This window comes from Oncorhynchus mykiss, chromosome 24 (assembly GCF_013265735.2).
Source record: "Oncorhynchus mykiss isolate Arlee chromosome 24, USDA_OmykA_1.1, whole genome shotgun sequence".
NCBI lineage: Eukaryota > Metazoa > Chordata > Actinopteri > Salmoniformes > Salmonidae > Oncorhynchus > Oncorhynchus mykiss.
This window is the reverse complement of record NC_048588.1, coordinates 17,302,866-17,323,505: the sequence shown is the minus strand read 5'-3', so window position 1 is coordinate 17,323,505 and position 20,640 is coordinate 17,302,866. Positions and strand designations below refer to the sequence as shown.

Sequence of the window (20,640 nt, the reverse complement as noted above, 5' to 3'; positions counted from 1 at the left end):
ACATTCCATATTGTCTTGGTAAACAACTCCAGTGTACAGAATACTTGGTTTGTATTTTAGGTTATTATCCTGTTGAACGGGGAAATTGTCTCCCAGTGTCTGTTGGAAAGCAGACTGAACCAGGTTCTCCTCTAGGATTTTGCCTGTGCTTAGCTCTGTTCCGTTTCTTTTTATCCTAAAAAAAACTCTAGTCCTTGCCGATGAGAAACATACCCATAACATGATGCAGCCACCATCATGCTTGAAAATTATGAAGAGTGGTACTCAGTGATGTGTTGTGTTGGATTTGCTGTAATTCAGGACAAAAAGTTAATTTCTTTGATACATTTTTTTGCAGTTTTACTTTAGTGCCTTATTGCAATCAGGATGCATGTTTTGGAATATTTTGTATTCTGTACAGGCTTCCTTCTTTTCACTTGGTCATTTAGGTTAGTATTGTGGAGTAACTACAATGTTGTTGATCCATCCTCAGTTCTCCTATCACAGCCATTAAACTGTAATTGTTTTAAAGTCACCATTGCCCTCGTGAAATCCCTGACCGGTTTCTTTCCTATACGGAATCTGAGTTATGAAGGATGCCTGTATCTTTGTAGTGACTGTGTGTATTGATACACCATCCAAATTGTAATTAATAACTTCACCATTCTCAAAGAGATATTCAGTGTCTGCTTTATTTTTTACCCATTTACCAATAGATGCCCTTCATTGCTAGGCATTGGAAAACCTCCCTTGTCTTGGTGGTTGAATCTGTGTTTGAAATTCCCTACTCGACTGAGGGCCCTTACAAATAATTGGGGCAGAGATGTGTGGGGTACAGAGATGAGGTAGTTATTCCAAAATCATGTTAAACACTAGTCCATGCAGCTCATGTGATTTGTTAACCAAATGTGTACTTCTGAACATATTTAGGCTTGCTGTAACACAGGTTGAATACGTATTGACTCAAAACGTTTCAGCTTTTCATTTCTTATCAATTTATAAAAAACAGAATTCCACTTTGACATATGGGGCATTGTGTGTAGGCCAGTGACACAAAATCTAAATGTAATAATTGTTTAATTCAGGCTGTAGCACAACAAATTGTGGAAAAAGTCAAGGGGTGTGAATACTTTCTGAAGGCAATGTAACACTTAGATGCTTAACCCTCACCACCAATACAAAAATTAAGCAAGTTGACAACATTTCAGACCCAATTATTACAGTTGAAAGCGCAATTAACTCTCCATGGGTAGTGCTACTCCTACTCCTATTATAAATTCTTCAACATCTTTCAAAGTGCTTCATTGCAGTAGAAGAATGACTTCTAACATTGTCTATAGTACCTAGAAATCCATTCATACCTAGTACACATGCAATTTAGGTAGAATTTCACAGAAGAATAATTCATAGGTGGAAGATTCCTCACTCAAGGCCCTCAGAGTGATTGCATCTTCTCATGAAGGCCGTGTTGTTGCCCGAGCATACTGGCTGTGTCTAAAAGCAGTCCTGTGGATAGTATCCAGGGGGTTGGTTGGCTCCTGCTCTGCCACAGGATAACCTGGAGGGTAACTCCCTCTTTCTGACTCATCCTGCTGCTGGAACATGAGGCATCTAGTACTGAGAAACCCTCCCCCTACTACCGTCAGAGAGAAGGAGATCCATCCTGTGTACAGAGCAGCTCCCCAGTCTCTCCTCAGCACCACAGCGCCCTCCAGTGGCTCATTAGTGTGGTGGCAGGTCCAAGCGACAGGGACAAGCAGCAGCATTCCAGACAGCACAAACACCACACCGGAGACAACTTTCACCTGATTCCTCTTCGGAAACCACACCTCTCCAATGATACTGATGACCACAGCAAAAGCTCCAGCACCTATAGAAGCCATGATCAAGCTTCTCCATGTTTGGAAGTTTCCAGAGAGGGATAACAAAGACTGGTAGAAGGAGCAGTGGAGGCTACCGTCATGGTTGAGGTCCCAGTGGTCCCATTCCAGCCACACCCCATCCCAGTATGCTGGCAGCGTGGCTGTGGAGTTGTCCAGAGTGCCGCTGACTTTCCACAGGGGCAGGCAGCGGGTGAGGATGGCGCACAGCCAGCCTGCAATGCCCAGGCCCAATGCCGCTAGCTCCAACTGCCGCTTCATGACTGAGCTGAGCTTAGCTCCTCACAGGAAGAGGCCTAACAGCAGGGTTTAACCAGCTGCAGGCACAGCAGGGTGGGTGTCTGTGTGAGTATGTGCTTGTGTGTGTGTCTAGCCTGTGTGATTTGAAACCACTCCTCCCGGATTCCTGAAAAGGGCGTGGGGCATCAGTACAGCTCTACAGCTGGGGAATAAAGGGGTTTCCTTCTGTTTACTGTGCCATGGTTTCACAACAATTCGTCTTTTTCAGTTTCACCACAGCCACTAAAACAAAGATTCCACTGTGTCTTCTGTTGACTTCAGCCTCTGACTTTGTGATCTTGTAGGAAATAAGCCTTGTGTGCCTCACCGTGTACAGCATCTAGTCTTTCACACTTAATTCTGAATGTTCAATGTTCTCCCTTCTAATCAGTTTTGATACACCTTTTTCCAATAAGATAAAAGAGATGCAACAAAAGTAATTTAGAATCAAAATGTTTATTTATATTCGGTTCAAATCGCAAATCATTCAAAGAACATGATTTGCTGCCCTCTAAAATGCTGCATATATTTTATTTTAAAGCAGATTCTAGTCACAAAGTAAAATGTGAAAAACATTGTTCCTAAAACACATTACAAGAAATAACCACAGTTTAATAGGATGTAAAAAATGTGGACGTACTTGTACTGTCAATAACAGTAACCTGTTGATTTTCAGTGATTATATTTCAATAACAGATATTTCCTCAACAAACATCTTTCATGGGGATAGTGAACATTTGAATATCTACAATTACCTAAGCCAGACTTATTTTATAACAATAATTAACTAATATTATCTTATTTTTAATAACTTCCACCAAAGCTACTGTATCAAATAGTTCCAGGGCAATTTTAAATGCATCAAAGTCAGACAATACACTGAACGACCAGACATGCACATGCAATGTTCAAAATTACAATGTTCTGATGGAAAAACATGCTGTGACATGTCTCTTCAGAGTGCCAACACCTGCATGATTTACCTGAAGTTAACAGGCAAATAAAGCACTCCCCTCTCACACATAGTTCTTTATGGCGTAGCTGCTGTGAGTGTGAGTGGGCATCCTAGCCAGGGTGTACCTATTGCTGGAACCATGCCTGCCCTCTCTCCCCCCTGGAGGACATCTGGTACACAGCACCCCTCCTCCACAGAACAGGAACCCAGAGGTCACCCAGCCCACATAGATGGCCACCCCCATCTCCTTCTTCAGTACCTCAGGGACCCGCGGGTTATAGAAGTCCCTAATGATAGACTGGGCTGTCCAGGACACAGCCACTATGATGCTTAACCCAGCCAGGGTGAAGGTGATCCCTGCGGCCTGCACCATGCAGGCTTTGACCCTGGGATGGCTCAGGCAGTTGGTACACCTAGCCCCCAGGAGGAAGACGAGGAACGCCAGGCAGCCCAGTACCATGCTGATGACAATGAGGCCCGGGCCGCCTGGAGGTCATGGGACAGGGGGGGGGGTGTTTGGGCTACAGGGGACAGGGGGGGGGGGGGCTACAGCTTGCACAGAACTGGGGATAAAAGAAAGGGAAAAATATGCTCAACATGGCTGTTTGCTCTTTTATCGCTGTGATTTCAACCTAGCAATTACCACACTTTTTTTTTACAAAGACAACAACGAAAAATGTTTTGATCATTTAGCAGACGCTCTCTAGATCTACTTACAGTATTGATTCCATTCATTTTCGTACTGCTCTACCATGGGAATCGAACCCAAAACTCTGGTAATGCAAGTTGCAATACAAGATACCGCTTGTTCCACAGTCAAAAAGTCCATGAATTCCAATTGTCCGTGCTGAAGCACTGAGGTTTATGCACTTTGTCTGTTTGACTGAAAGGAACGCCAATGCAATGATGCATTGTGTGGTTCTAGGTTGGACATTGTCCACCCTACAGTTCTTCCTAACAGGCACACTACAGGACAGAGATGAGTAGGGATGTTTCTGTTTGGGGAGTAGAGGCCAATCAGCTTGTATAATGCAGAAACCGTTAATTTCACCCCTCAGTTTATTGCCTATCACACCTTTAGATCCCACATCAATACCCTTTTAGGAAATTCATTTTAAAATGAATAAACTCTTTAATTGGAATAATACTGTATCTCTGACACTAATAACCTGCCCTGTCTGAATTATGTTTTGGCTTTGCCCGGTTCCATTGCCAACTGCAGTAAACAAGGGGTTGTTCCCTATTGGACATGAAGGGAGGGATAGTCCATTGATAGATAACCTTTTATGAAGTATCTTTGCCACTTCACATGAAAACTCCAGAAGTGGATCATCTATTTTACAGTGGAACTTGGGGTACTACCATAATGATTATTGGACATAGACTTACTACAATATGTTATGTTTACAGTTTTCTCCTCTAGCCACTCCCAGTTACCACACATTTAGATATTGTTCTGACATGCTTTGTTTTGCTTCTCACTTCGCTGCTAAAAATATATTGAAAATCTACTAAACCAGAATAGTTTTACTAGTGAATTCCCAGAATTGATTATTCAACAGTGAGCCTGCAATGGACTATACAAGGTCAGTGATTCAGTCAGCACAACATTGAGATGTGATGTATCTCGTTAACTTGACATGAGCTTGACTTTACTAAATAAAGTGATATACAAAACAAAGTAAATGTATTAATTACCATGACTGAGCAGATTTTTCCATCAGTGTTCCTATTAGATAAACATCACAGGATTTTTACAAAGGTATTTTCTATGTTTATTTCACCTTTATTTAACCAGGTAGGCCAGTTGAGAACAAGTTCTCATTTACAACTGCGACCTGGCCTAGATAAAGCAAAGCAGTGCGACACAAACAACACAGAGTTACACATGGGATAAAAAAGCGTACTGTCACGCCCTGGTCTTAGTATTTTGTGTTTTCTTTATTATTTTGGTCAGGCCAGGGTGTGACATGGGTTTATTTATGTGGTGTGTTTTGTCTTGGGGTTTTTGTAGGTTTTGGGATTGTGGCTTAGTGGGGTTTTCTAGCATAGTCTATGGCTGTCTGAATTGGTTCTCAATCAGAGGCAGGTGTTTATCGTTGTCTCTGATTGGGAACCATATTTAGGCAGCCATATTCTTTGAGTGTTTCGTGGGTGATTGTTCCTGTCTCTGTGTTTGTTTGCACCAGATAGGCTGTATAGGTTTTCACGTTACGTTTGTTGTTTTCATATTGTTCGTTTTTCTTCGTCATTAAACATGTTTCAAGAATACCACGCTGCATTTTGGTCTGACTCTCCTTCACCGCAAGAAAACCGTAACACATACAGTCAATAACACAATAGAAAAGTCTATATACAGTGTGTGCAAATGTAGTAAGATTAGGGAGGTAGGGCAATAAATAGGCTGTAGTGGCAAAATAATTACAATTTAGCAATTAAACACTGGAGTGATAGATGTGCAGACGATGAATGTGCAAGTTGAGATACTGGGGTGTAAAGGAGCAAAAAATAATAACAATATGGGGATGAGGTAGTTGGGTGGGCTATTTACAGATGGGCTATGTACAGGTGCAATAATCGGTAAGCTGCTCTGACAGCTGATGCTTAAAGTTAGTGAGGGAGGTAGGTAGCATTGTTAGGTGCTTTGTCATAGTTTTTGTCAGGTGGGTGGCAGACAGTTTCTTCATCATTTGTCATATTATAACTATGCTGAGAGAGGGCATGAGTATATACCACTAGATAGCAGTAGTGTGTCATCAGTGTATTTGATGGAGGGACATGACTGAGGTGTTGCACTATATTGCAGGTTTCTTTGAATAGAACAGAACGAGAACAAGAAGCAGTGAATCAGTCATTCAGATTGAAACAATTATGCTAAAGTTGATACTGGGCGGAATATTAGGATAATTTGATCATTCAATCTTACATAATATTAATGAACTGTCTTTGTAACACAACTGAATATAACGTGACAATCAATTATTTGATATTAAACTTTATCTTAACTCAATAACAAAACACCTAAGGCTAAGAGAATTTAATGGTGAGACATTTTCTGCATGAGAACGGCATAACTCGAGCCCCTCTCTCTCCCAGATCAACAGATCTGATAGCATGGGAACATGGCACTTTTTTCTCACAGCTTAGTGTGAACCGACTCAACTCACTCCAGTCTTTTTATAAACAACCATAATTGGTTATTTTATTGATTTAGATGTTAAGAGTGGATTGATTTCCCCTTTACAATAATAACTGTCACAATAAACATACAGTAAACCCAATGTTTGGATGCCTTCAATTGTATATGTTGGTCGAAAAACACATTGAATCAAAATCAAACTTTATATCTCACATGCGCAGAATACAGCTAGTGTAGACCTCACCGTAAAATGCTTACAAGCCCTTAACCAACAGTGCAGTTCAAGAAAGAGTTAAGAAAATATTTACCAAATAAACGAAAGTTAAAAACGTATAAAAAGTAACACAATAAAATAACAATAACGAGGCTATATACAGGGGGTACAGAGAGTAGCAGCAGTGTACAACACAAATGGAGGGGGGGGGGGGGTCAATGTAAATAGTCCAGTAGTCAATTGATTAATTGTTCAGCAGTCTTATGGCTTGGGGGTAGAAGCTGTCTGACTTGGCGCACCGGTACCACTTGCCGTGCGGTAGCAGAGAAAACAGTCTAAGACTTGGGTGATTGGAGTCCCTGACAGTTTTTTGGGCTTTCCTCTGACACCGCCTAGTATATACAGTTGAAGTCAGAAGTTTACATACACTTAGGTTGGAGTCATTAAAACTAGTTTTTCAACCACTCCCTAAATTTCTTGTTAACAAACTATAGTTGGAGGGAAAAGGAGGATGCTTACAAGCCGAAGAACACCATCCCAACCGTGAAGCACGGGGGTGGCAGTATCATGTTGTGGAGGTGCTTTGCTGCAGGAGGAACTGGTGCACTTCACAAAATAGATGGCTTCATGAGGAAGGAAAATTATTTGGATATATTGAAGCAATATCTCAAGACATCAGTCAGGAAGTTAAAGCTTGGTCGCAAATGGGTCTTCCAAATGGACAATGACCCCAAGCATACTTCCAAAGTTGTGGCAAAATGGCTAAAGGACAACAACGTCAAGGTATTACAAAGCCCTGACCTCAATCCTATAGAAAATTTGTGAGCAGACCTGAAAAAGCGTGTGCAAGCAAGGAGGCCTACAAACCTGACTCAGTTACACCAGCTCTGTCAGGAGGAATGGGACAAAATTCACCCAACTTATTGTGGGAAGCTTTTGGAAGGCTACCTGAAACGTTTGACCCAAGTTAAACAATTTAAAGGTAATGCTACCAAATACTAATCTACTATTATTCTGACATTCTTAAAATAAAGCGGTGATCCTAACTGACCTAAAACAGGGAATTTTTACTAGGATTAAATGTCAGGAATTGTGAAAAACTGAGTTTAAATGTATTTGGCTAAGGTGTATGTAAACTTCAGACTTCAACTGAAGTTCCTGGATGGCAGGAAGCTTGGCCCCAGTGATGTACTGGGCCGTACGCACTACCCTCTGTAGCGTCTTACGGTCAGATTCCGAGCAGTTGCCATACCAGGCGGTGATGCATCCGGTCAGGATGCTCTCGATGGTGCAGCAGTCTCCTGAAGGGGAAAAGGTGTTGTCGTGCCCTCTTAACGACTGTCTTGGTGTGTTTGGAACGTGATAGTTCATTGGTGATGTGAACACCAAGGAACTTGAAACTCTCGACCCCCTCCACTACAGTCCTGTTGATGTTAATCGGGGCCTGTTCGGTCTTTTCCTGTAGTCCACAATCAGTTCCTTTGTCTTGTTCACATTGAGGGAGAGGTTGTTGTCCTGGAACAACACTGCCAGTTCTCTGACCTCCTCCCTACAGGCTGTGATGTAGTTATTGGATTTGAAGCCTGGGTAGAGTTATTTGACACCAGATCCTGTCAAACAGGTTTTCTCATTGTACTGTTTTATATCTCACAGAGAGCATTTTATGATGATGATGAATGCTTAGGGAAAACAAGGACATCAGTGGGAGTACTGAGTCAACACACACACCTGAAATATGGAAACAATTGTTTATGTAATAAAAGAGGACATACAACAGTATAAACGTGCTGACTAATATAATCTGCAACAGTGTATATATAATCAACTTCCTTTAAATGGTTGAAAATTACATTGCCATGCAATACTCCGAGAAACAAATAACATTTACATATATCAAAATAGTGGCATATTAATACACTCATACACTTAGAAAAAATTGCCATCTCGAACCTAAAAGTGTTCTTTGAATAAGCCTTTTTGGTTGCAGGTAGAATCCTTTTGAATTCTATGTAGAACCCTTTCAACAGAGGGAAGCATTCCAAACGGAAATGGTCCAACAGCGCCTATTCAACCTCAGGAGGCTAAAAATTGGGCTTGTCACTTGAAACCCTCACAAACTTTTACAGATGCACAATTGAGAGCATTCTGTCGGGCTGTATCACGTCCTGGTACGGAACTGCACCACGCACAACCACAAGGCTCTCCAGAAGGTGGTGCGTCTGCACAATGCATCACCGGGGGCAAAACTACCTTCCCTCCAGGACAAGTACAGCACCTGATGTTACAGGAAGGCCAAAAATATCATCAAGGACAACAATTGCCAGAGCCACTGCATGTTCACCCCGCTACAAGGCAAGGTCAGCACAGGTGCGTCAAAGCTGGGACTGAGAGACTGAAAAATAGCTTTTATCTCAAGGCCATCAGACTGTTAAACAGCCACCACTAACACAGAGAAGCTGCTGCCTACATACAGACTTGAAATCATTGGCCACTTGAATAAATGGATCACTAGTCATTTTAATAATGTCACTTAATAATGTTTACATATCTTGCATTACTCATCTCATGTACAGTGCCTTGCGAAAGTATTCGGCCCCCTTGAACTTCGCGACCTTTTGCCACATTTCAGGCTTCAAACATAAAGATATAAAACTGTATTTTTTTGTGAAGAATCAACAACAAGTGGGACACAATCATGAAGTGGAACGACATTTATTGGATATTTAAAACTTTTTTAACAAATCAAAAACAGAAAAATTGGGCGTGCAAAATTATTCAGCCCCTTTACTTTCAGTGCAGCAAACTCTCTCCAGAAGTTCAGTGAGGATCTCTGAATGATCCAATGTTGACCTAAATGACTAATGATGATAAATACAATCCACCTGTGTGTAATCAAGTCTCCGTATAAATGCACCTGCACTGTGATAGTCTCAGAGGTCCGTTAAAAGCGCAGAGAGCATCATGAAGAACAAGGAACACACCAGGCAGGTCCGAGATACTGTTGTGAAGAAGTTTAAAGCCGGATTTGGATAAAAAAAGATTTCCCAAGCTTTAAACATCCCAAGGAGCACTGTGCAAGCGATAATATTGAAATGGAAGGAGTATCAGACCACTGCAAATCTACCAAGACCTGGCCGTCCCTCTAAACTTTCAGCTCATACAAGGAGAAGACTGATCAGAGATGCAGCCAAGAGGCCCATGATCACTCTGGATGAACTGAAGAGATCTACAGCTGAGGTGGGAGACTCTGTCCATAGGACAACAATCAGTCGTATATTGCACAAATCTGGCCTTTATGGAAGAGTGGCAAGAAGAAAGCCATTTCTTAAAGATATCCATAAAAAGTGTCGTTTAAAGTTTGCCACAAGCCACCTGGGAGACACACCAAACATGTGGAAGAAGGTGCTCTGGTCAGATGAAACCAAAATTGAACTTTTTGGCAACAATGCAAAGCGTTATGTTTGGCGTAAAAGCAACACAGCTGAACACACCATCGTCACTGTCAAACATGGTGGTGGCAGCATCATGGTTTGGGCCTGCTTTTCTTCAGCAGGGACAGGGAAGATGGTTAAAATTGATGGGAAGATGGATGGAGCAAAATACAGGACCATTCTGGAAGAAAACCTGATGGAGTCTGCAAAAGACCTGAGACTGGGACGGAGATTTGTCTTCCAACAAGACAATGATCCAAAACATAAAGCAAAATCTACAATGGAATGGTTCAAAAATAAACATATCCAGGTGTTAGAATGGCCAAGTCAAAGTCCAGACCTGAATCCAATCGAGAATCTGTGGAAAGAACTGAAAACTGCTGTTCACAAATGCTCTCCATCCAACCTCACTGAGCTCGAGCTGTTTTGCAGGGAGGAATGGGAAAAAATGTCAGTCTCTCGATGTGCAAAACTGATAGAGACCCCAAGCGACTTACAGCTGTAATCGCAGCAAAAGGTGGCGCTACAAAGTATTAACTTAAGGGGGCTGAATAATTTTGCACGCCCAATTTTTCAGTTTTTGATTTGTTAAAAAAGTTTGAAATATCCAATAAATGTCGTTCCCCTTCATGATTGTGTCCCACTTGTTGTAGATTCTTCACAAAAAAATACAGTTTTATATCTTTATGTTTGAAGCCTGAAATGTGGCAAAAGGTCGCAAAGTTCAAGGGGGCCGAATACTTTCGCAAGGCACTGTATGTACTGTATTTTATACCATCAATTGCATCTTGCCTATGCCGCTCGATCATCACTCATCCATATATTTATATATTCTTATTCCATTCCTTTACTTAGATTTGTGTGTATTAGGTAGTTGTTAGATATTACTGCAGTCGGAACTAGAAGCACAAGCATTTCGCTACACTCGCAATAACATCTACTAACTATGTGTATGTGACCAATACAATTTGATTTGATTTGGGGACAGCTGAATAATCGTTTTGGAACCCTTTTTTCTAAGAGTGTAGTGCTTCCCTGGCTAAGCAAAGTTGTGCATATTTTCCTTCATAGCACACTGTCTGTGCAAACAACATCCTTCCACTGGAACCTTTTCCTTCATAGTACACTGTCTGTGCAAACAACATCCTTCCACTGGGACCTGTTCCTTCATAGTACACTGTCTGTGCAAACAACATCCTTCCACTGGAACCTTTTCCTTCATAGTACACTGTCTGTGCAAACAACATCCTTCCACTGGGACCTTTTCCTTCATAGTACACTGTCTGTGCAAACAACATCCTTCCACTGGAACCTTTTCCTTCATAGTACACTGTCTGTGCAAACAACATCCTTCCACTGGGACCTTTTCCTTCATAGTACACTGTCTGTGCAAACAACATCCTTCCACTGGAACCTTTTCCTTCATAGTACACTGTCTGTGCAAACAACATCCTTCCACTGGGACCTTTTCCTTCATATTCCATTGTCTGTCCATATACATTATATGTCACATTCGTCATAATGAGTTGACCAAGGCGCAGCGTGAATAGAGTTCCACATATTTTTAATAAACTGAAACTCACAAAAAAAAACAATAAAGCATAAACGAACCGTGACGCTACTGGTGTGCACTCAGGCAACTCAATGTAGACAAGATCCCAAAAAACACAATTTAGGAATTGTATTTTATTTCACCTTTATTTAAGAAGGTAGGCAAGTTGAGAACAATTTCTCATTTACAATTGCGACCTGGCCAAGATAAAGCAAAGCAGTTCGACACATACAACGACACAGAGTTACACATGGAGTAAAACAAACATACAGTCAATAATGACTACCTAAATATGATCCCCAATCCAATCAGAGTCAATGATAAACAGCTGTCTCTGATGGGGAACCATATCAGGTCAACATAGACATACAAAAAACCTACATGACCCACCCTAGTCACTATCACGCCCCAAACAACATAGAAAGTAAACAGCTTACTATGGTCAGGGCGTGACATTATACCACCAATACCTTTTGAAATGTTCATGCCGACCAGTTTGTCCCATGAACTGTTATGTTAAATGTAGGTCTTTGTTGGGGTGGAGGGGCTTGCCGCAGAACCTGCTGCTTTGATGTGACCTCCTGACGACTAAGCCCCCTCACATAGGGGGATTTGTCATGCTCCCTGGGGGAGCAGTTACCATGGATCCCAGCCCCCCAGCTGATGTAGAGCGCGGCCCCCAGGTCCCTCTGCTGGGCATCCGCCAGGAGCGGATTGTAGAAGTCCTGGATGAAGATTCTGGCCGTCCAGGATACAGGGATGAGACACAGGAACCCACTGATGATAGAGCACCCCCCCCCCCCCCCCTGCCCCCACTGTCATCTGTGCCTTGGCTACCTCCTCCACCACAAAGTTGGTGCACTTCCCCCCGGTGAACGCCATGAGGAGGCTGGCGATTCCTACCACGATGTCCACCACGACCAGCGCTCTGGCAGCCTGCAGGTCGGAGCTGAGGGCGAGCAGTCATTTACCTTACACTGCATCTGGCCCGCGCTCTGGACCACACAGCTCATCCAGATGCCCTCCCATATGGTTTGCAAGGTGACAATGTTGTTGCCGTTGAAGGCTGTTACCCTCCACATGGGCACGCCGCAGACAATGATTGTCCACACCCAGCCGAGCAAGGCCAGGGCACTGCCCAACATCTACAGTGCCTTGCGAAAGTATTCGGCCCCCTTGAACTTTGCGACCTTTTGCCACATTTCAGGCTTCAAACATAAAGATATAAAACTGTATTTTTTTGTGAAGAATCAACAACAAGTGGGACACAATCATGAAGTGGAACGACATTTATTGGATATTTCAAACTTTTTTTAAAAATCAAAAACTGAAAAATTGGGCGTGCAAAATTATTCAGCCCCTTTACTTTCAGTGCAGCAAACTCTCTCCAGAAGTTCAGTGAGGATCTCTGAATGATCCAATGTTGACCTAAATGACTAATGATGATAAATACAATCCACCTGTGTGTAATCAAGTCTCCGTATAAATGCACCTGCACTGTGATAGTCTCAGAGGTCCCTTAAAAGCGCAGAGAGCATCATGAAGAACAAGGAACACACCAGGCAGGTCCGAGATACTGTTGTGAAGAAGTTTAAAGCCGGATTTGGATACAAAAATATTTCCCAATCTTTAAACATCCCAAGGAGCACTGTGCAAGCGATAATATTGAAATGGAAGGAGTATCAGACCACTGCAAATCTACCAAGACCTGGCCGTCCCTCTAAACTTTCAGCTCATACAAGGAGAAGACTGATCAGAAATGCAGCCAAGAGGCCCATGATCACTCTGGATGAACTGCAGAGATCTACAGCTGAGGTGGGAGACTCTGTCCATAGGACAACAATCAGTCGTATATTGCACAAATCTGGCCTTTATGGAAGAGCGGCAAGAAGAAAGCCATTTCTTAAAGATATCCATAAAAAGTGTTCGTTTAAAGTTTGCCACAAGCCACCTGGGAGACACACCAAACATGTGGAAGAAGGTGCTCTGGTCAGATGAAACCAAAATTGAACTTTTTGGCAACAATGCAAAGCGTTATGTTTGGCGTAAAAGCAACACAGCTGAACACACCATCGTCACTGTCAAACATGGTGGTGGCAGCATCATGGTTTGGGCCTGCCTTTCTTCAGCAGGGACAGGGAAGATGGTTAAAATTGATGGGAAGATGGATGGAGCAAAATACAGGACCATTCTGGAAGAAAACCTGATGGAGTCTGCAAAAGACCTGAGACTGGGACGGAGATTTGTCTTCCAACAAGACAATGATCCAAAACATAAAGCAAAATCTACAATGGAATGGTTCAAAAATAAACATATCCAGGTGTTAGAATGGCCAAGTCAAAGTCCAGACCTGAATCCAATCGAGAATCTGTGGAAAGAACTGAAAACTGCTGTTCACAAATGCTCTCCATCCAACCTCACTGAGCTCGAGCTGTTTTGCAGGGAGGAATGGGAAAAAATGTCAGTCTCTCGATGTGCAAAACTGATAGAGACCCCAAGCGACTTACAGCTGTAATCGCAGCAAAAGGTGGCGCTACAAAGTATTAACTTAAGGGGGCTGAATAATTTTGCACGCCCAATTTTTCAGTTTTTGATTTGTTAAAAAAGTTTGAAATATCCAATAAATGTCGTTCCCCTTCATGATTGTGTCCCACTTGTTGTAGATTCTTCACAAAAAAATACAGTTTTATATCTTTATGTTTGAAGCCTGAAATGTGGCAAAAGGTCGCAAAGTTCAAGGGGGCCGAATACTTTCGCAAGGCACTGTACATGCCCATAGAACCCATTCTGAATGCAGTGACTCTCTGTCTCGCGCTACTCGTCGACTCACTCTTTGTGTCTCCAAGTTAATATTGGAAGCTGATCAAGTGTTTATGTACATTTGAAAATGAGAAAGAAGAGTGTTACTAGCTGTTATAAGAAACAGAGAGCCAGCCAAAGAATCTCAGCCTTACAGGATTCTTTGTTGTCTGTGGACAATAAAGGTGAGTGTTTCATTTTATTCTCCTTTTTGGAGATGGTAGATCGGTTTACAAAAGCTGTTATGGTTCAAACACACGATGAGGAACGAGGATGTAGGTATGTGCCAGAAAACTCAGCAGCTTAAAAGCTCAAACTGCTAAATAAACTTTCAATGGGATTTGACATTATCAGCAATAGATGGCAAATAGTGCTGAATTAACTTTATATATAGTTGTTGGAGGGCAGAAAATAAAAGAGAGGATTTTTTAACTCATCATACCTTCTTAGTTTACACATTCTCAACTTAAAAAACAACAGTGATGTGTTTTACTTTGCTTACACACCTATGCCAAGCTTCACTCTCACTGGCTTCGAGACGTCACCATAGTATCCAGAGCATGCAGTATGCCCCAACCGGTTTGGAGACATTCACATGGCATTGGCACACCAATGGACAGAAGAGAGAGAGGGGGGGGGGGGGGGGGGGAGCGAGAGATAATCTAATCTGTTTAAAGTCATACAACATATTTCTCCATGTGCACTGTTAACTAAAGCATTATGTAATGTACAGTATGTAAAAAGTGTGTCACTTTCACAAGAAGATGTGCCAATTATACCAAAACATGTCACAAGGAATTACGATGTAGTTTCAGGGGTGATAAGGTAATACTGTTCTTAGTGCTTCACAGTTAAAGAAAGTAGGGACTATAGTCTATTCAACAATGAAAACAAACCCGGTTCTGCCAGTTTCTCTAATGTTTGTCTGGCGGACCTAAATTCTACATAGCTGGTTCTGAGAGGAAGCCAGTTTAAAATACAGAACTGTTTTCTTATCTCACCTGACGTAAATTGGGTAACTGGTTAATCTGTGCATTCTTGCCCCACTTTAAAGATTTAGAAAACGAATTGGTGTCAATCTGTCACTGCCAGTCTTACAGTAAATGTCTCAGAGGGTATAATGGGGTAAATTTATTTCAAATCGTTAGAAGAAATAGGTGTTCTCAGGATTGTGTGACCGGACTAAATATTTTCCTCACTTTCTTACTCGAATCAATGGGATGTAAAATCCCACTTTCCAAAACCACTTTTTGGTGTAATTCGAACAGAAGACAGTGGGGAAGGATCATCAGAAGGTAATTTCACCTAAATACTATGCTATTAGACATTTAAGATTTCCGCTGAGATAAAGGAAATCACAGTAACTTGGAGTCTATTTATTTAAAAAAGACAGTTAAGACCAATGTGTAAACTTTGTTGGAAACATTTTATAGAAAAATAAAGTTAGCAATTGAATAAGTTCTTTAGACATAATCAATGAACATATATTGTATGTTTGCAAAACATACTGTGATCTACAGTACAAAGTTATGACAAGTGAATAATACATATATACTGTACCTATGGTTTAACTCTCAAATCATATTGCCCATGTTCTTACATGAATATCAATATTATCATTCTGGTACAGTGTCCTTATACAGCAAAAGAGAAGTTAGGGTTATGGGAATGGCTTCAATTCACTTCAGTCATCCCTTCATGACTCATGAGATGATCCCTACAGGCAGCATATACAGTCACACTACTTCTCTTATGGGCAGGAGTTCTGTCTTGTCTTTTTCTTGCAGTCCTAAAGTACTCAGTAAATTTGTTTTCATAGATTCATTCTGTTTTGATTTCACATCACTTTCAAAATGTAAAATGCAGAAGAACAAGACTTGAAAATGCCAAGTCTTGCAGGGTATTTTCAATTCACAGAGGATTACCAAAGGTAATCAAATAATTTATAGTCTCTCTTTCAACAGTTTCCTGCTCAGACGTAAGCTCTGCTGGTAGCTGTGGATCTTGCCTGTGAGTACTTCACTGGGTAGTTGTCACGCTCCTCCTTGGGTGGGCAGGAGCTGCAGAGGAGCCCCCCTCCCAGGATCAGGAGCCCTGCGGTGCCCCAGCCGATGTATAGCGAGGCCCCCAGCTCCCTCCTCTGGGCCTCGACCAGCAGGGGGTTGTAGAAATCCCTGATGATGGTGTTGGCGGACCAGCAGACAGGGACGAGGATGAGGACGCCAGCCACGATGAAGATGATCCCGCTGGCAATGGCTACTTTAGCTTTGGAAGCTTCATCCTCCACGAAGTTGGTGCACTTTCCTCCAGCAATTCCCAGGAGGATGCCGAAGCATGACGCGATGATGGCGATGACGCTCAGAGCTCTGGCAGCCTGCAGGTCCTGGGGTAAGGCCAGAAGGGAGTCGTAGATCTTGCACTGCATCTGTCCCGTGCTCTGGGTTACACAGTTCATCCACAAGCCCTCCCAGATGACCTGAGCAGTCACGATGTTGGCTCCGATGAAGGCTGTGACTTTCCACATAGGCAGGGCACACACAATGATGGTCCCCAGGAACCCGATGATAGCCAGGATGAAGCCCAGCATCTGTCTTCCCATCGACACCATTTTGAAGACTTCTTGTTTTTTGTTGTAAAATCAATGAAGCTAGGGGCAGAGGTTGTAGAGGAGAGTCAACGCAGGTCAGCTCAGCTTGGTTGTAATCGTTGTTAACTAATGGCTCAGTCACGTCCCCTGAAGTTATATGGACCTCTCTGCTCCTGAAAGGGTGGAGTCAACTTCTTTCCCCCTGACCTGAAACCAGTTGACATGGTAATTTTCATGCTGGGCCAGATTCTTTCACTTCCCCGGTCGGTATGTGTGGTTGGCGACCGGTTTCGATGAGACACGCTAACGAAAACAAGACCTGTGAAGAGATAGTAATTTGTCCATTCAAACAATGCCTCTGTAGTGAATGCTGGATAGCTGGGAGGTTAGGCCTGTCTGCCCACAGGTTATGGTAGAGACATAAACTGTCAACAATGCCACCTGAATTAGTCATGGCCGGAAGTTCGAAGCTACTAATTTTGTTCCATGTTTTCATGATGACATTGTTATTGCAACAATTTTTTCCTCTAGTCAAGTTGCTAATAACACCAGAATTGTGATTTGTCATAGCCAGAAGTAAGTTTAGGCCTATATTCACTTTCTGTTTTCTTGGTTTTGATCCTGAACCCATTTCTTTCTTGTAATAAACCAATACATTAAATAAACACATTACAGAACATTGCCTTTAAGCCGGTTCAGATCTAAGAGACCTTCATTTTAAAGAAAGCTGTTGGTAATCTAATTAAACAACCGATTTGAGTTACAGTTTAGAATCTCAAAACTATCCCACTGAGCACAGGCGTCAATTCAACATCTATTCCACGTTGGTTCAACGGACCTAATTTTATTGAAATTACGTGGAAACAACGTAGATTCAACCAGTGTGTGCCCAGTGGGATGTTTGTATATTTGGAGAGAGGAGATATGAGGTAGCTTATGAGAAACCATGCTATCGCCAAAATAAACAGAAATTACCAGTTACGTCATTATGTAACTAAAAGATGTTGATCCCTTAAAATCCTTAAGAGTCTACCCCATCAACATCCATCAGTTTAAGCTAGAGATATCTTTTTTTTTTGCACTGGCTGTGTCTCAATCAGCCACATCCACCTATGTCGACCTTCCGCATCTGCGGTGGAAGGTGGCCGAGCTACAGCGATGTTTGTCAGCCCATGAGACACCCCTAAAATTGGCCTTCTCACGAAAATGTCAGTAGCGTCCGAACGGTTTGGCCTACAAAACTAATATGGAAAGATGAGACTTCTCCATTTTTGCTCTACAACCCCTACAAGCCCCACAGGACTCGTCTGATGTCAGTAACGCTGATGTGCCATTTTCTGTAGCGTCCAAACTGTTTGGGCTACAAACTATGTGTCACGGGACTCATCTTAAGGTAACCCTAAAAAGAATAGAAGATGTATGGAGAAGGTTTTGTGGCAACAAAAATAAAGAGGTTAAATATGTGTAAAAAAAAAATATATATAAATAAAATATATATATATATCCAGAGCTTTCTTATATCTTCTAGATGTAGCACAGACACTTCAACACTTTATTCCTCATGATTGACTTTTTACTGTATTTTTGCCATTTATGAATGTGTTATTCAATGTGCTTCTATTGGCTTTTGTAGAAAAGGCCAAATGCAATATTTTTCAAAAAAATTTTTTGATACCTGAAGGGGTCCTAAAATTCCAAATCAAATAGCTACATGAATCATGGTATGAACATCTTAAAACAATTTAATACGTTAGCTTAGTGAAATAAGTACATTTTGGTGGCACAATCACACTCTGCAGAGGCAAAGCAAAGCAAAACAATAGCTTGAAAACATCAAGGTCGAGAATACCAGTCAATATTCAGGGAGAACATTCCTCTTTCCATTTCACTTTGTTACAGATACTGTCCAGGCCGTCCAGGTACAGCGTATTCTATTGGTGCTGCATACGGCTTGCTTGGTGCACACGACTCTGTCCCTGAGTAGGGCCTGCTGGTTGGGGTGTAAACTCTCCCACAGGGCCCTGCCTGGACCATTGGTTGGCCTGGATAGGGGTACATGGGCGCTCCTTGAGGATAGCTCGGTTACCCATACATCTTCTGGGGCGGGCAGGAGGTGCAGAGGATGATCCCCCAGATGAGGAGCAGCGCTGTGGAGCCCAAGCCGATGTAGATGGAGGCTCCTATCTTCCTCCTCTGGGTCTCGATGGTCAGAGGGTTATTAAAGTCGGAGATAGTGAACGTCGCTGACCAGCAAACAGGGATGAGGACCAGAAGACTACCAATGAGCAGCAGGATGCCTCCAAGGATCGTCAATTTACTCTTGGAGGAATCCGATTTCAGGCAGCTGGTGCACTGGCCCACGATGGAGGTGACAATAAAACAGGCCAACAAAGTTGAAGATGATGGAGATGATGACCAAGGGCCTTGCTGCCTGGAGGTCCATGGATAGCCTCATCACTGAGTCATTTATCTTACACTGCATCTGTCCCGTGCTCTGCATCTTGCAGTTCATCCAGAGGCCATCCCACATGATCTGGCCTGTCACAATGTTAGCACCAATGTACGTACGTGGTCACCCTCCACATGGGGATACCCATGGTCACTGCCACCCCCACGAAGCCGATTAATCTGAGCAGTAGGCCCAACACCTCCTTGCCAATCCTCCCCATGACGAGAGGCTGTGTCTTTATTGAGAAAAAGATCAATTTGGCTGCCTAGGTCAGAAACAACTGGAGCCTGCTGAGGAGGATGAATGTGCAGGAGGAGTAGTTTCCTGTCACGAGGTGAGTTGTTCTGGACAGACCAGATTCCTCAGACTGTCACGCTGTAGATACTGTGTGACACTCAGACAGAGCTGAAGGAGTGGTGGCAATCTTTTACTCAATACTGTCATTTTCAGAAAGCTCTCTTTCATGTGCGACAGGTTCAAAACAACATGGAGTTCAGATAGTCACACTTCTTTCCATCAATAGACACTGAAACTGGCACTTCCATGAAGGCATGACCATCTGTCAAAATGCTCAATCCCAAACCTTCACTGTGACTTTGAAAATGTAAATACCCGTATAGGCAGGGCTATTTATTTTACAAATAAGAACATTGGTTTTACTGACACCGTTTATCAACATTGGGAAATAGTATACTTCAAAGATGCAAAGATAGGATGTGTTATGATGAAAGTAACATTCCACTCACAGTTAGTCAATGTGTTATTTGTTTCCACAAGTGACTCACTGCAGTCTGATCATGTTGCATTTCATCAACTGCAGGTTACAATAAACTGTCAACAACTTGCTATTTAGGGAAAATGGCATTGGTGACATGTTCAAACCACATAAGAACGTGTCTTCATCCCAAAAGCCCTCATCTAATCACAAGAGCCATTTAGATTATGCTTAAAATACATTGAGCACATGGTATTGGGAAAATTGTTCAAACATGGAGACCCCAAACCACTACAGTATTTAGAAATATTTATGTCAGGCATTGACCTAGCCTACCAAGGAGGGGTGAAGAAGGAGAGGAGGAGGGCACATGTGAGATATATATGATTAAGCAGCCTGGTCTCATAGACTAAACGTAACAATGTAAATCCAAGACACTGATATTAGTATGATATGTTACGGTTGGTATGGTTACATAAGACAGATAGTTACTTAAAGCAAAAACAAAAGTAGGGTAAGTGGACTTATAACGCGAACGTCTAGCAACCCTAAGGTTGCGAGTTCGAATCACATCACAGACAACTTTAGCATTTTACTTTGCAACTACTTAGCATATTAGCTACCCTTCCCCTAACCCTTTTAGCTAACCTTAACCTTTTAA

General features: G+C 42.3%; 2 protein-coding genes and 2 pseudogenes across 2 annotated transcripts; all 4 read right to left on the bottom strand.

Annotated features, from left to right (window-relative positions):
* Nucleotides 1-1,034: 1,034 nt before the first annotated feature.
* Nucleotides 1,035-2,231, bottom strand: LOC110503889 (claudin-4-like). The gene has a single exon (XM_021582506.2). The coding sequence runs from the start codon at nt 2,118-2,120 to the stop codon at nt 1,434-1,436; it is 687 nt and encodes a 228-aa protein (XP_021438181.2). The 5' UTR covers nt 2,121-2,231; the 3' UTR covers nt 1,035-1,433.
* A 382-nt stretch (nt 2,232-2,613) lies between these two features.
* LOC118944098 lies at nt 2,614-12,574 on the bottom strand (annotated as a pseudogene).
* A 3,059-nt stretch (nt 12,575-15,633) lies between these two features.
* Nucleotides 15,634-16,965, bottom strand: LOC110503888 (claudin-4). The gene has a single exon (XM_021582505.2). It carries the CDS (start codon nt 16,834-16,836, stop codon nt 16,201-16,203), a length of 636 nt encoding a protein of 211 aa, XP_021438180.1. The 5' UTR covers nt 16,837-16,965; the 3' UTR covers nt 15,634-16,200.
* A 1,405-nt stretch (nt 16,966-18,370) lies between these two features.
* LOC110503458 lies at nt 18,371-20,340 on the bottom strand (annotated as a pseudogene).
* Between the last annotated feature and the right edge of the window lie 300 nt (nt 20,341-20,640).

Excerpts from the sequence above, each read along its gene's own strand:
- LOC110503888 (XM_021582505.2), bottom strand. The coding sequence starts at position 16,836 with ATGGTGTCGATGGGAAGACAGATGCTGGGCTTCATCCTGGCTATCATC.
- LOC110503889 (XM_021582506.2), bottom strand. The coding sequence starts at position 2,120 with ATGAAGCGGCAGTTGGAGCTAGCGGCATTGGGCCTGGGCATTGCAGGC.